The following is a 15830-nucleotide window of genomic DNA, read 5'->3' on the forward strand; positions in this document are numbered from 1 at the left end:
GTTGGCCAACCCATGGCCAGTTGTGCTCTGCATTTTGACCAGTTGTGGATTTCTGTAATGCTCTCCATCTGTCGCAAAATAAGCTTTTTTGATGAAGGATAAGGAGAAGTGTTTAGAATGCGGCTAGAGAGCATACTGATTTAGAAAGATTACAGTAGTAGGTTCTCCTCTAGAGTGTATGACCTCGCCAGCCACAGCTAGTTAGTTTATGGTACTAGGTATGATTTCCATCTGATTTAGTAGATCTTCAATTAGACTGTTGTTCGTTAACAACAGTTATGAGAGCCACCATTGCAATTTCAGGGACATTTTACATTGTTGTGATTCGTAGGCATCAGCAGGGTTGATTATTGATTTTCTTTTTCTCCCTTGGCAAATTGCACAGCATCTTCAGATGCTAGCAGTCCTAGTTCTCAGAAAGGAGGCTTCAAGGCCAGCTCCAACTAATTTCCTTCTCCAAAATTTGTGGTGTCTTCAAAAATAGGGTCATTTCTTCAAGTTCTGGAAGGCAAGGAAGGGCAATGACAAAATCCTATATTATTTTGGGAGTCTTTGGGGCTACTCTAGCTAACAGCTCCATGGGCATTTTCCCATTTCTGGCATTGAAGTTTTTGTTAGATAGTCTATGGTTCTTGGGGGGAGATATTACCATGTGTTGTAACTTCACTCAATAGACATGTATTTGTATATTGCATATATACATATATGTACATATGTTTGTATTTATTTTTGTCTTTCTACAATGTCAGGATTTATTGAATAACAGTAAATCCATAAGCTATGGTGTTTTGTTTTGTTTTTCTTTCTTTTTTCTTTATTATTTATTACAATTTATTCAGCTTTTATCCCAGCTGTAGCCCCCTCCCTCATCTCCTACTGGATCCACCCTCACTCCCTTTTCTCCTATGCCCTTCCCCTAGTCCACTGTTAAGAGGAGGAAGTCCTCCTCCTCTTCTATCTGACCGTAGCCTATCAGGTCTCATCAGGACTGGCTGCATTGTTTTCCTCTGTGGCCTGGTAAAGCTGCTCCCTGCTCAGGTGGAGGTGATCAGAGAGTTCATGTCAGAGACAAGCCACTGCTCCCCTTACTAGGAAACCCCTTGGAAACTGAGCTGCCTATGGGCTACATCTGAGCAGGGTGTCTAGGTCCTCTCCATACATGGTCCTTGGTAGGTGTCTTGGTCTCTGCAGGAGCCAGATTTTTTGGCTCTGTTTGGCTCCTAGTGGAGCTCCTGTCCCCTCCAGGTCTTTTTATCTCCTCTTTTTCCATAAGATTCCCTGCACTCTGCTATGAGTGTTAGCATCTGCTTTGATACCCTAATGGATAGTCTTTCAGGGGCCCCCTGTGGAAGGCTCCTGTCCTGTTCCCTGTCTTTTCCCACTTCCAATGTCTATCCTGTTTGCCTTTCTGAATGGGAATTAAACAATCTTCCCTGGGGTGCTCCTGGTTGTTTAGCTTCTTTAGAACTATAGATTTTAGTGTGTTTATCCTATATTATATATCTAGTATCCACTTATAAGTGAATATATACCATGTGTGTCTTTCTGCTTCTGGGATACCTCACTCAGGATGATCTTTTCTAGTTCCATCCATTTGCCTGCAGATTTCATGATTTCCTTGTTCTTAATTGCTGAGTAGTATTCCATTGTGTGAATGTACCACAGTTTCTGTATCCATTCCTCTGTTGAGGGACATCTGGGTTGTTTCCAGATTCTGGCTCTTATGAATAAAGCTGCTGTGAACATAGTTGAGCAAATGTCCTTGCTATAGTGGTTTTGGTGGCAGCAAGTTGCCAGGTACTCCTACTTTCTTGACAGCTCTACCCAAAGCAAAAGTGTCTCTTTTATTCTCATCTTAATTACTAACATAACACTCAGAACAAACATTATAACCACATAGTAAATATATCCATTATCTACATATGTAAATAAGTAGGTGACGGAGGGACTAAAAGGGATGAGGTTACAGCAGGAAAATTTATAGTATTTTAAAGACCCTAGAATTTTTATAAACCTTAATAAAAGTGGTGCAGAGCTATGAAAAAGTGTTTGCTACAGAAAATTTCTATACAAATATCTCTTTGGTAATAGAGATATTACCAAATCAATTAGATACATTTGTCATAAAGAAAATGCTTAATTTTGTCCATTGGTATATAAACGGTGAAAGATAAATTAAAAATACAGGAATTCAATGCTTCTTATTTCTGTAAGTATATCATAAAGAAATGCTCATATGTTTGCTTATATTCAGACAGACCTTACCTATCTATATAATACTTAGGAATAAATGAGCTGATCCAAAAGACTTACTGTGTATATCACAAGAGATGTCTCCATAAAAGCATATTACAATCTTGATTTTAATGTAATACACCTCATTATTTGTTTAAACACTAAAAACATGTAAATATTTAAAGACCTAAATCAGATAAGAGAAAATTATGCTTAAACTGAAAAAAATTTTCTTTGTGTCCTATTTTAGTTAATTTTAAGGTGTGAAAATATTTATATTATTTAAAACAGAAGGAGAAACAAACTGTCTATGGTATATAGTTCTATAATTTACATCCATGATACTTTTTAAAACTAAAACAAAGTTTTATACAATATATTTTGATCACCCTTTTCCCTTCCCCTCATTCCTCCCAGATCCTCCACACCTCCCAAGCACCCAACTTTATGGTTTTACTCTCTTTAAACAGACAAGCAAACACAAAACAATAAACACAAAAAACCTCCCTCAAATCCAGAAAAAATAGAAATCCAAATAAGCAAAAGGCTGTCAAGACTAACCAACAGGGTGTCAGCACAGGTAATGAACCTCTGTGGTTTTATGGATCGTAGCACACCCATCAACCGCTTAAAAGCTAACGTCCACATAAGAAAAAAAAATCATACAAGGTTTGTCTTTTGGATTCTGAGTCATCTCACTCAGGATAGTTTTTTTACCTGCAGATTTTCTGATTTCATTTTTATATCAAATGAATAACATTGCACTGTGTGAATGTGCCGGATTTTCACCATCTGCCATCATTTGATGAACAGCTGGCTGTTTTCAGTTCCTAGCTATTAAACAGAACAGCAACAGCTCAAGTGTCTCTGTGGCAGCATGTAGAGTCTTTGACTACAGGCCCAAGCTTTACGGTTGGACATCACCCTCCCGAGGAACCACCATGCTGATCTCTATAGTAACTGTATAAACTCACACTCCTCATAATCACGAGATGTCCTTTGTTTTATTGATCTTGGCCATTCTGGCTGGTATAAGATGACTTTCAAAGTAGTTTTAATTTGTATTTCCCTGATAGGTAAAATTTTGCACATCCATTTCGTGTTTCTCAGCCATTTGTGTTTCATCTTTTGAGGGCTCTCTGATTAGTTCTCTGTCCCACTTTTAGCTGGGTTGCTTGTTTTCTTGATGCTCAGTTCCCTTAGTTCCTTACATATTTTAGATACCCTTTTCCAGATGATGACTTGTTCTCCTGTAGCTTTTAATATCATTTTGTTGTTCTGTGCATTTAGTGCTTTGATCGTTATGTGTCATGGAGAATTCCTTCTCTGGCCTGTCTGTTTAGTGTTATGTATGCTTCTTGGACTGTGATAGGCACCTCCTTCCTTAGGTTGGGGAAATCTTATTCTAAGTTTTGTTAAAAATATTTTCTGTGCCTTTAACCTGGGTTTTTCTGCTGCCTCTATTTGAGTTGGTACTTTCTTAGCTTCCCAGATTTCCTAGATGTTTACATTAACATTTTCTTTGATAGAGCTATCCATTTTTTTTTTACTAAAATCTTTAAAATGTTTTATATTAGTTTATTTACTTTATATCCCGAGGGTGCCCCTCCCTCCCCTTCTCTGTATTCCTTCTACTTCCCCTCCTTCCCCCTTCTGCCCTTCCCCTTTCTCACCCAGAAAAGGGGAGCCTCCCTCCCCTCATATCAACCATCCCCACACATCAAGTCACATCAGGACTGAGCATATCTTCATCCCTTAAGGGCAGGCAAGGCAGTGTTGCCAGGGGGAAGTGATCCAAAAGCAGGCAATAGAGTCCATGTTAGAAACAGCCCCTCCCCATCCCCTCAGGCTCCCCATATGAAAGCCAAGTTGCCTATTGGCTACATGTGTGCAGGGAGTCTAGGTCCAGATCACGCGTGCTCCTTAGTTGATGTCTCAGTCTCTGAAAGCCACCATGGGACTGGGTTAGTTGTCTCTGTTGGTCTTCTTGTGAGGTTCCTGTCCCCTCTGGGTCCTTCCATCTTCCCCCCCAACACTTCCACAGGACCCCCAGAGTTCTGCCCCATGCTTGGCTGCAATCCCCTCCATCTGTCCCGATCCTCTGCTGGCTGGAGCCTCCCAGATGACAGTCAAGTTAGGCTCCTGTCTGCAAGCATAGCAGAGCATCATTATTAGTGTCAGGGGTTGGCTCTCTACAATGGGGTGGGTCTCAGGTTGGGCCAATTATTGTTTGGACTTTCCCTCAATCTTTGTTGCCCCTTTATCCCTGCTCTTCTTGTAGGCAGGGTACTTTTTGGATCAGAGGTTTTATTGGTGGGTTGTTGTTCCCCTCCTTCCACTAATGCTGCCTGGCTAGGAGGTGGTCCCTTCAGTATTCATGTTCCCCACTCTCAGGAATCTCAGCTAGAGTCACACCCATATCCTCCCAGGAGCCTATCCTGTCACAGGCCTCCAGCTTGACAAAGAAATGTCCCCCCTCAGTTTCCCTTCTTGTTCCCAGCCCTCTCACTTCCCATACACATTCTCCCCACATCTGATCCCCACCCTTGTTTCCCTCTGCATTCCATCTCTTGCCCAGTTCCCTCTCTCCATCCACTTCTGCTGTCTGTTTTATTTTCGCTTCTGAGCGACATTCCAGCACCCTCCCTCCAGCCCTCTTTGCTACTTAGCTTCTGTGGGTCTGTGGATTATAGTATGATTATCCTGTACTATAGGTCCAATATCCACTTATAAGTGAGTACATAACCCTGTATGTATTCATGTCTTTCTGGGTCTGGATTACCTCATTTAGGATCATTTCTAGTTTTATCCATTTGTCTGAAAATTTCGTGATTTCTTTGTTTTTAATAGCTGAGTAGTATTCCATTGTGTAAATGTACCACAGTTTCTGTATCCATTCCTCAGTTGAGGTGCATCTGGGTTGTTTCCAGGTTCTGGCTATTATGAATAAAGCTGCTATGAACATAGCTAAGCAAATGTCCTTGTTGTATGATAGTGGAGCATCTTTTGGGTATATGCCCAGGAGCTGTATAGCTGGGTCATGAGGTAGAACTATTCCCAATTTTCTGAGAAAGTGCCAGATTGATTTCCAGCGAGGTTTTATAAGTTTGCGCTCTCCACATCCTCTCCAGCCTGTGTTGTCACTTGAGTTTTTGACCTTAGCTATTCTGATTGGTGTAAGATGGAGTCTCAGATTTGTTTTGATATGCATTTCTCTGATGACTAAGGACATTAAGCATTTCTTTAATGTCCTTTAAGACATTCGATATTCTTCTGTTGTGAATTCTCAGTTTAGCTAAACCACATGATCATCTCCTTAGATGTTTGAAAGGCCTTTGACAAAATCCAGCACCCCTTCATGTTTAAAGTCTTGGAGAGATCAGGGATTTAAGGCACAAACCTAAATACAATAAAGCAATATACATTCCTGGGATGAAGTCTACTTGATCGTGGTGGATATTTTTGATGCGTTTCTGGATTTGATTTGCAAGTATTTTGTTGAGATTTTTGCATCAATGTTCATAAGAGAGATTGATCTGAAATTCTCTTTCTTTGTTGGGTCTTTGTGTAGTTTAGGTATCAGGGTGACTGTGGGTGAGTTTGGCAATGTTCCTTCTATTTCTATTTTATGGAATAGTTTGAGGAGTATTGGTATTAGTTCTTTTTTGAAAGTCTGATAGAATTCTGTGCTAAAACCATCTGGCCAAGGGTTCTTTTTTGTTGAAAGGCTTTTGATGACTGCTTCTACTTTCTTAAGGGTTGTAGGTTTATTTGAATTGTTAACCTGATCTTGACTTAACTTCGCTAAGTGGTATCCATCAAAAAAATCATCCATTTCATTTAGATTTTCCAATTTTGTGGCATACAGTTTTTAAAGTATGATCTAATGATTTTTTGGATTTCCTCAGTGTCTGTTGTTATATCCCACTTTTCATTTCTCATTTTATTAATTTGGATCCTCTCCCTTTGTCTTTTAATTAGTTTGGTTAAGGGTTTCTCTATCCTCTTGATTTTCTCAAATAACCAGCTCTTGGTTTTGTTGAGTCTCTGTATTGTTGACTTTGATTCTTTCCTACTGTCAACTCTACTTGTTTGTGTTTGTTCCTTTTTTTTTTTTCTAGAGCTTTCAGGTCAGCTGTTAAGTTGCTAGTATGAGCTCTCTCCACTTTCTCTAGGAAGCACTTAGCACTATAAACTTTTCCTCTTAGCACTGCTTTCATTGTTTCCCATATGTTTGGGTATGTTGAGACATCGTTTTCACTGAATTCTAGAAAGTCTTTAATTTTTTTCTTTATTTCTTCTCTGAGAAGTAGAGAGTTGTTCAGTTTCCATGAGTTTGTAGACATTCTATTGTTTTTGTTGTTGTTGAAGCTCTAATTCATTGTGGTCTTATAGAATACAAGGGTTCCATTCCTCAATTGAGGGGCATCTGGGTTGTTTCCAGGTTCTGGCTATTACAAATAAAGCTGCTACAAACATGGTTGAGCAAATGTCCTTGTTGTTTGCTTGAGCATCTTTTGGATACATGTCTAGGAGTGGTATAGCTGGATCTTGAGGAAGTGCTATTTCTAATTGTCTGAGAAAGCGCCAGATTGATTTCCAGAGTGGTTGTATAAGTTTACATTCCCACTAGCAGTGGGATAGGGTTCCCCTTTCTCCACATCCTCTCCAGTATGTGTTGTTGCTTGAGTTTTTGATCTTAGCCATTCTGATGGGTGTAAGGTGAAATCTCAGGGTTGTTTTGATTTGCATTTCCCTGTTGAGCATTTCTTGAAGTGTTTTTTGGCCATTCGATATTCCTCTATTGAGAATTCTCTGTTTAGCTCTGTAGCCCATTTTTTAATTGGATTACTTGATTTCTTGCTGTTTGGCTTCCTGGAAATTGTGGTACATCTACACAATGGAATATTACTCAGCAGTAAAAATAACAAGGAAATCATGAAATTTGCAGGTAAATGGTGGGAGCGGGAAAGATCATCCTGAGTGAGGTATCCCAGAAGCAGAAAGACACACAGGGTATATACTCACTTATAAGTGGATATTAGATATATAATACAGGATAAACATGCTAAATTTTGTACACCTAAGGAAGCTAATCAAGAAGGAGGACTCTGGCTAAGATTCTCAATCCTCATTCAGAAAGGCAAAGAGGATGAACATTGGAGGAGGAAGAAAACAGGGAACAGGACAGAGGGCCTCTGAAAGACTCTACCCTGCAGAGTATCAAAGCAGATGCTGGACTTATGGCCAACCTTTGGGCAGAGTGCAGGGAATCTTATAAAAGAAATGGGAAATGGTAAGACCTGGAGGGAACAGGAACTCCACAAGGAGAGCAACAGAACCAAGAAATCTGGGCACAGGGATCTTTTCTTATACTGATACTCCAACCAAGGATCATTCATGGAGATAACCTAGAACCCCTGCACAGATGTAGCCCATGGCAGTTCAGTGTCCAAGTGGGTTCCATAGTAATGGGAACAGGGAGTGTCTCTGACATGAACTGATTGGCCTGCTCTTTGATCACCTCCTCCTGAGTGGGGAGCAGCCTTACCAGGCCACAGAGGAAGACGGTGCAGCCAGTCCTGATGTGATCTGATAGACTAGGATCAGAAGGAAGGGGAGGAGGACTTCCCTATCAGTGGACTGGGGGAGGGGCACAGGTGGAGAAGGAGGAGGGAGGGGTAGGATTGGGAGGGGAGGAGGGAGGGAGCTACAGGGGGGATACAAAGTGAATAAATTATAATTAATAAAAATTAAAATTAAAAAATAGAGCTAAAAAAGAATACAAGGTGTTATTTCAACTTTCTTGTATTTGTTGAGGCTTGCTTTGTGTCTGAGTATGTGGTCTATTTTGGAGAAGGTTCCATGAGGTGCTGAGAAGAATGTATATTCTTTTGTGTTTAGATGGAATGTTCAGTGGATACCTGTTAGGCCCAGTTGATTCATAATATTGGCTAGTTTAATTACTTCTCTGTTTAGTTTCTGTCTCAGTGATCTGTTTATTGTTGAGAGGGCTATGTTGAAATCTCTAATGTGTGGTGTTTGATGTGTGATTTAAGCTTTAGTAATGTTTCTTTTACAAATGTGGGGTGTCCTTGTATTTAGGACACAAATGTTCAGAATTAAAATGTCATCTTGATCTATTTTTTTCTTTGATGGGTATGAAGTGCCCTTCCCAATCTCTTTTGAAATTTTGGTTGAAAGTCTATTTTATTAGATATTAGAATAGATACTACAGCTTGCTTCATGTGTCTGTTTGCTTGGAAACCCTTTTTCCAGCCCTTTATTCAGAGGTAATTTCTATCATTATTGCTGAGATATGTTTCTTGCATGCAACAAAATGATGGGTCTTATTCACACATCCGTTCTGTTAGCCTGAGTCTATTTACTGGTGAGTTGAGGCCATTGATGTTGAGAGATATTAATGACCAGTGGCTGTTAATTTCTGTTATTTTGATGTTGGTGGTGGTAGAGTGTGTGTGTGCTTCCTTTCTTTTGGTTTTTCAGTTGTGAGGTTATTTGTTTAATGTGTTTTTTTTTTTTGGGTGTAGTGAGCCTCCCTGGGTTGGAGTTTTGCTCCTAGTATCTTCTATGGGGCTGGGTTTATGGCTAAGTACTGTTTAAACTTGGTTTTGTCATGGAATATCTTTTCTGCATCTATGGTGATTGAAAGTTTTGCTGGATATAGTAGTCTGGGTTGACATCTGTGCTCTGTTATTGTTTGTGTGACATCTGTTCCGGCCTTTTTGCCTTTCATATTCGCTGTTGAGAAGTCAGGTGTAATTCTGATAGGTCTGCCTTTATATGTGACTTGGCCTATATCCCTTGCAGCTTTTAAATTCTTTCTTTAGTGTTTTGATTATCATGTGATGGGAAGATTTTCTTTTCTGGTCTAATCTATTTGGTGTTCTGTAGGCTTCTTGTATGTTTATAGGCATTTCTTTCTTTAGACTGGGGAAGTTTTCTTCTATGATTTTGTTGAATATATTTTCTGGGCCTTGAAGTTTGGAGTCTTGTTCTATTCCTATTATTCTAAGGTTTGGTCTTTTCATATTGTCCCAGACTTCTTGGATGTTTTGTATTAGGAACTTTTTAGATTTAACATTTTCTTTGACTGTGTATCAATTTCTTCAATCATATCTTCCACACCTGAGATTCTCTCTTCCATCTCTTGTAATCTGTTGATGATGCTTGTGTCTGTATTTCTTGTTCTCTTCCCTTGGTTTTTCCTCTATCATTTTCATCACCTCATAGTTAAGATCATTTTCTAGTGCTTCAGGTGTGATGGTCTCTTTAGGGCTTGCTGTGGTAGAACAGTTGGTTTTCGATGGTGTCGTATGGCCCTGGGCTTTGTTGCTTATGTTCTTGGGCTGGCCTCTAGCCATCTGGTTGTCTCTGGTGTTAGGCCTGGTGGTTCCTCCACTGGTTCTACTGGCTGTGTCAGGAGCAGGCAGAGAGAGCTCTAAGCCAGTCACTGCTTGGGCACCCACAGACCTCCTCAGGATCTTGTTGTTGTTATTGATTGTACTCAGTGAGGCTTACCTCTGAGGTTTTTGTTTGATTTCTCACACTTTTTTTTTTCCAGTTTCTCTCTACCATCTCTTGCATTCTGTTATTGATGCTTGTGTCTGTAGTTCCGGTTCTCTTCCCTAGGTTTTCCATCTCCAGGATTGCCTCAGATTGTGTTTTCTTTATTGCTTCTGTTTCCATTTTTAGATCTTGGACAGTTTGTATCCATTTTCTTCTCCCATTTGGTTGTATTTCCTTGTATTTCTTTCAGGCATTTATTTAAATCCTTCACCTGTTCGGTTGTATTTTCCTGCAGTTCTTTGAGGGATATATTTTCTTCTTTTAAGGCCTCTATCATTTTCATAACCTCCGCTTTAAGATCATTTTCTTGTGCTTCTGGTGTGATGGGATCCCCAGGCCTTGCTGATGTAGGACAGCTGGGTCGTGGTGGTGTCATATGGCCCTGGGTTTTGTTGTTGTTCTTTTGTTAGTTGACTCTGTTATTAGCAGGCCTGGTGGTCTCCGATGGTGATAGGTCTCTGGGGTTGTAGGTAGAGCTCGTGGTCCCAGGTGGCTGCAGTCCTCTGGTTTTCCTACTGCTCACTGATCTGCGCTGTCTCTGGTGCCTCAGATCATGTTGGGACCGTGGAAACGGTGCAGGCCGGGCAAGTGGGGTGTGAGGTGTCCAGAGGAAGTGGAGTACAGAGGACTCTGGGCAGACCTGGCCACTGGTGCTGGCAGGCTGTAGCAAGCCAGTAAATGGGGTAGGGGGCTATTATCTGCTGGTCCCTGATCTGTGCTGGTCTTGGGGGTTGCAGATTGGGCCAGTTTGGGTTTTCTTTAGTGGTTCTATTTCTTAGTTAAATTCTACTCTCGTGTCATGCATTGTTTTGTTTTCATCATTTCGTTCAACTGTTTGTGTTTTCACAGACTTTATTAAAATAGTTAAATTAATCATATGTTCTTTAAGGTCTTTGAACATGTTTATAATTGCTATTTTGAAATCTTTGCAGCTGCTTCATCTATATTGCATTTTACAGGGCCTGCTGCAGTAAGGTTCCCGTATTCTGGAGGAGGCACATTGTCTTGGTGTTCATCTTTGTGTATGCGCTGGAATCTAGGCATATGTAATTATGATGGTTGAGGTGTTTCTTGGTGTTGATATTTGGGGTTTCTGTTGGACAGGTGTTTCTTTGTTGCCCTTTATGGATTCTAGGCAAGTGTGGTTGACATTGGGGCCCTTGTAGAGGATGATTGTGTGGATTGGAGGCTGGCCAAAGATAATAATGGATATGGACTAGGACAAAAGGCTGAGAGGGACAGAGGGAACAAGCTATGGGGACCAGGGTTTGTACCAAGAGTTGGAGTCCCCAGTAATGAAGGTGGAGTAGGAGCAAAGGCTCCTGCAAGCAGTCTGCTACTAAGCTCCATCCACTTAATGCAAATATAATTTCACTTTCCTTTCCAACTGAACAGTATTCAATAGTGTATATATACCACATTGCCACTGTTCATTAATTGGGTGAAGGATATCTAGATTTTTCCCATTTCCAAGCTATTGTTATTAGATTGGCAATGAGCATGGCCGATGGAGTAGGATGCTGAGACTTTTGGCATATGTCACAGGATGGGATAGCTGGTTCACGTGGTTTTTGAGGACTCTCCAAACTCACTTATTTTCAGAGATGCTGCCTCAATTTGCTATTTCCCCACTTCTTTGCCAGCAATTTGTTGTCAGTTTTCATTTTAGTCATTTTAACTTGGGTAAGGCAAAATTACAAAGTAGTTTTAATTCACCTTTGTTTATTTCCTAGAGATGTTTAAAACCTTTAAGGATAATTTATAACCATCTTAATTTCTTCTTTTGAGAGCTCCATTTAGATCTATAATCAATTTTTTAATTGAGTCACTTGTTTTTCTTGATACTTTGTTTTTTGGAGCACTTTATATCTTGTTAATCCTCTCCTGGAAGGAAAGCTGTAAAATATTGTTCTGTTCTGTGGCCTCCTCATGGGTCAGTTTGTCTAATGCTTTGCTTTAGAAAAGTTGTTTTTTTTTGTTTTGTTTTGTTTTGTTTTTTGTTTTGTTTTTTTTTGAGGTCTTATCTGCCAACGCCTTTCTACTGAGCAAAAGTAAGTCCTTTCCCACGCCTACATTTTTCAAGGTTCTGCTTAGGTTTTCTTCTAGCACTTTCACTGTTTCAGGTTTCACATCGAGGCCACTGATCCACTTGGAGTTGATTTTTGTTGAAGGTAATGGCTGTAGATCTAATTCCATTCTTCTCCATGTGGACAATCAATACTGTTGGCTGTAAATACTGTCTTTTCTCCAGTGATGTTTTTAGCATTTTTGTCAAATGTCAAATGGCCATAGTTACATGATCTCATAGCTGGGTGTTTTATTTTGTTCTGCTGTTACCTGTTTGTGTCTGTGCTAGTACCGTGCTGTTTTTATTGTTCTACCTCTGTAATATAGCTTGAAATCTGGGTTGGTGCTGCCTTCAGAATTTATGTTTATGTTCAAGATGTCTGTGGTTATTTAGTGTTTTTTAGTTCCATATGAATTTTAGGATTTTTTTTTTTTCCGGTTCTTGTGAAGAGTGTTAGGCAGATATTGAGATTGTATTGAATCTGTAAATTGCTTTTGTTAGAATGGTAATTTTTACAGTATTAATTCTACCATTTTTGAGCATGGTGAGTCTATCTTATAATGTCTTTCTCAATTTCTTTCTTCAGAGATTTAACATTTTTATCATAGAGGCCCTTGACATCTTTGCTTATTCCTAGATATTTTTTGAGGCTATTGTGAATGAAAGTGTTTCTATCATCTCTTAGCTCACTTATTGTTGGTGTATAAAAATGTTACTGATTTTGTAAATTGGCTTTATATCATGACACTGTACTAAAATTATTGATAATTTCTAGACATTTTCTAGTGGAATTTTGGGGCTCTGTTATGTGTATTTTCTGTATGTAGGTAAAATTTGATTCATTCTTTTCTATTATTTTGGTAGCCTGTTATTTTCTTCTTTTGATTTATTTCTCTAGCTAGTGACTCAAGCACTATATTAAAAAGGGGTGAAGACAGTGGACAGCTCCATCTGTGCTGTGATTCTAATGGGATTGTTTTGAGTTTTTCTCCATTTAGGGTAATGTCGATGTGCTGTTTGTCACAGACAGCCTCTATTATAGTGAGGTATGTTTCCTACTTTGTCTAGGACTTTTATTATGGAGACAAGTTTAATTTTGTCAAAGAACTTTTTTGCATCTATGGAGGTTATCGTGCAATTTTTTTTTTTTTTTTGTCTGTTAAGTCCATTTATACTATTTGTTACACTGACTTACTGACTTTTGCATGTTGAACAAGAGCTGTATCTCTGAGAGAAAGCCAACTTGATTGTGGTGGATGATCTTTGTGACATGTATTTGTGACTTGTTTTCAGAATTTATTTTTGCGGTATTTTATTATCCTCACCAGGGGTAATGGCCTATAATTTTGTTTATGGAAGGTGCTCCCTCAGTTTTGAGTATTGTGGATCTTCTTTGAAAGTCTGGTAGCATTTTACTGTAAATGCATCTTGGCCTGAGCTATTTTTAGTCAGAAAGCTTTTTATTGCTATTTTGCCCTTCTTATTTGTCATGGATTCGTTTAAGTTGCTGGTCTTTTCTTGATTTGATTTGCTGGTTTGGATGAATCTATAAATTGTTTTGTTTTGTTTTTCAGATATCATAGTTTAATGGCATATGAGTTTTTAAAAGATTCCCTCATCTTTTAAATATTTTTGGTGTCTGATGTAATGTTTCCTTATTGTTTGTGGTTCTTTTAATTTGTATCATCTTTACTTAATTGGCTGCTTTGTGAAAACAAATTTAAAGCCATTAAGCTTGTTCTTCGGCATTTCTGTGCATATATAAAATGCATTCTAATTAGTCTCACCTGTTCCCTCTGTCAAGTCCCCTCTATCATCCCTGAAAATCATTTCCTCACAATTATGTCTTTTTGTTTTGTCTTAATTAGCAATATGGGATTTCATCTAAAAATAAAGTTAGGAGTTAACAGAGGGGAGGAACCTAGGCTAGGCTTTAGAAGACACTAAGCTTCAAGTCTGGCTGTCCGGTGGGGTTTGAACTCCTTTGTCCTCTCTAACTCTGTCCACAACATCTCAGTTGTTTTATAAAAAATAATTCATGTATTCTTATTTTATGTGCGTTGGTGTTTTGCCTGCATGTATGTTTGTGTGAGGGTGTTGGATCCTGAAGTTACAGACAGTTATGTGCTGCCATGTGGGTGCTAGAAACTGAATCCCAGTTCTCTGGAAGAACAGTCAGCGCTCTTAACCACTGAGCCATCTCTATAACCCCCTTATGCATATTTCTTTTTTAAATTAAATTTAATTTTATTAATTACACTTTATTCACTTTGTATCCCCCCATAAGCCCTTCCCTCCTCCCCTCTCGGTCTTACCTTCCCTCCCCCTTCTTCACGCATGCCCCTCCCCAAGTCCACTGATAGGGGAGGTCCTCCTCTCCTTCCTTCTGATCTGAGTCTATCAGACCTCATCAGGAGTGGCTGCTTTGTCAGCTTCTGTGGCCTGGAAAGGCTGCTCCCCCCTCAGGGGGAGGTGATCAAAGAGCAGGCCAATCAGATTATGTCAGAGGCAGTCCCTCTTCCCATTACTATGTAACCCACTTGGACACTGAACTGCCATGGGCTACATCTGTGCAGGGGTTCTAGGTTATCTCCATGCATGGTACTTGGTTGGAGTATGAGTCTCTGGGAGGACCCTTCTTAAGCGTTTTGTTTCTTCTCAAGCACAGCACTGTGAGTTTGTATTCTTCAGTCTCTCACTGTATACGTAAAGCTTTACTGGAAGAACGTAATTATTAAGAATGTATATGAAATTTCACTTACATTATTTCAATAAGGTTTGAATCCACCTTTGAAAGTTTCCTTGTCTAAAAGCAAGTTTCTTTTTTCAGGTACTACTCACCTGGGTACTCAGACACACTTCTGCAGAGGGTGGACAGCTACCAGCCACTTCCCAACTGAACAGAGCACGTTTGATTTTCCTCGGTTTCCCAGCAGAGTATGAATAATGATTGCTAAAATTCTTTGAAAGTGCATTCTAGCTCTATTCAATGTGATATACTTTTAGATAATTTTTTCTAAATGTATGTAATAGTTTAAGAATTAGTAGCTAGAATATATGAAGAACTTGCTATAGTCATTTGCATGCATAGGAATTACTCTAAATACAGACTTAAAAAGACATTAAAAGGTTTAAAACATTTGTGATTGTCCTGCTGAAAACCAAATACAAGTAGTACAAACGTAGCCTCCAACTAGATGAGGAATGCTGTTCAGCAACACTTAGACCATTTTGGCCATTTCTTCATACGCGTCGGCAAGGAAAACTCACCTTTCAAGTTACATAGAAGCATCTGGAAGGAAAACAGCTGAAAGGTGAACCTGATGACAGGCCATACAAGCCCTGTAGGAGGTTCTGATGCCGGTCAGAGCCGCACAGAACTAATGCAGCAGCTATGACAGCCTGTTAAATTTTCTAAGAATTTCTGCACATTCTCCTCATTCTCGCCGGTGTTGAAACTCTTCTCCCTCACTCTACCTGAAGGGTTCCAAGCATTACACTCTGATGTCTGTGCTCTCCATTCCTCTTGAGAGGCTTCTTATTCATGATCTGTACTCATGGAACATTGGCCTCCAGTGTTCCCTTGTCCTGGGTTCACTTTACCAAACTTCAGAAGTCATGTTTTCAGACGAAATCTGACTGGTATACATCAGACTCGAACTTTGTATTCATTTTATATTGGATGTAGTATGGGGTCAAAGAAGATTTCAATAAAATGTTGCAAACAACATTAGAACTGTGCTTTTAGTGTTTTATATCTAGTGATTTTCTGACATTGGGAATTTGTCTTTGGACTTAGTCTTTGATTGGGCCTAAAGGGATATTACTTAAGGAGGTATCACCTGGAGGCTGGAAGAGGAGGTACAGGTCAGCCTAGATAGCCTCAGGCCTCAGTGGAGCTTGTCTTAAAAAATCTAGTTTCAAGTATCCTTTCATG

The 15830-nt window shown here is 39.5% G+C and overlaps 1 protein-coding gene across 2 annotated transcripts in view; it reads left to right on the forward strand.

Moving 5' to 3' along the window:
- Positions 1-15620, forward strand: part of LOC129679255 (sperm-associated antigen 6) — a 63727-nt gene extending 48107 nt beyond the window's left edge. For both annotated transcript variants that reach the window (XM_055610262.1, XM_055610263.1), the window contains one exon: positions 14724-15620. In XM_055610262.1, the coding sequence (XP_055466237.1) occupies positions 14724-14793 (70 nt within the window). In that variant the 3' untranslated portion in view covers positions 14794-15620. The remainder of the gene's footprint in view (positions 1-14723) is intronic.
- The last annotated feature ends 210 nt before the right edge of the window (positions 15621-15830 follow it).

The sequence above is a fragment of the Psammomys obesus genome, unplaced genomic scaffold (genome assembly GCF_907164565.1).
Source record: "Psammomys obesus unplaced genomic scaffold, mPsaObe1.curated_primary_1811, whole genome shotgun sequence".
Classification (NCBI taxonomy): Eukaryota; Metazoa; Chordata; class Mammalia; order Rodentia; family Muridae; genus Psammomys; species Psammomys obesus.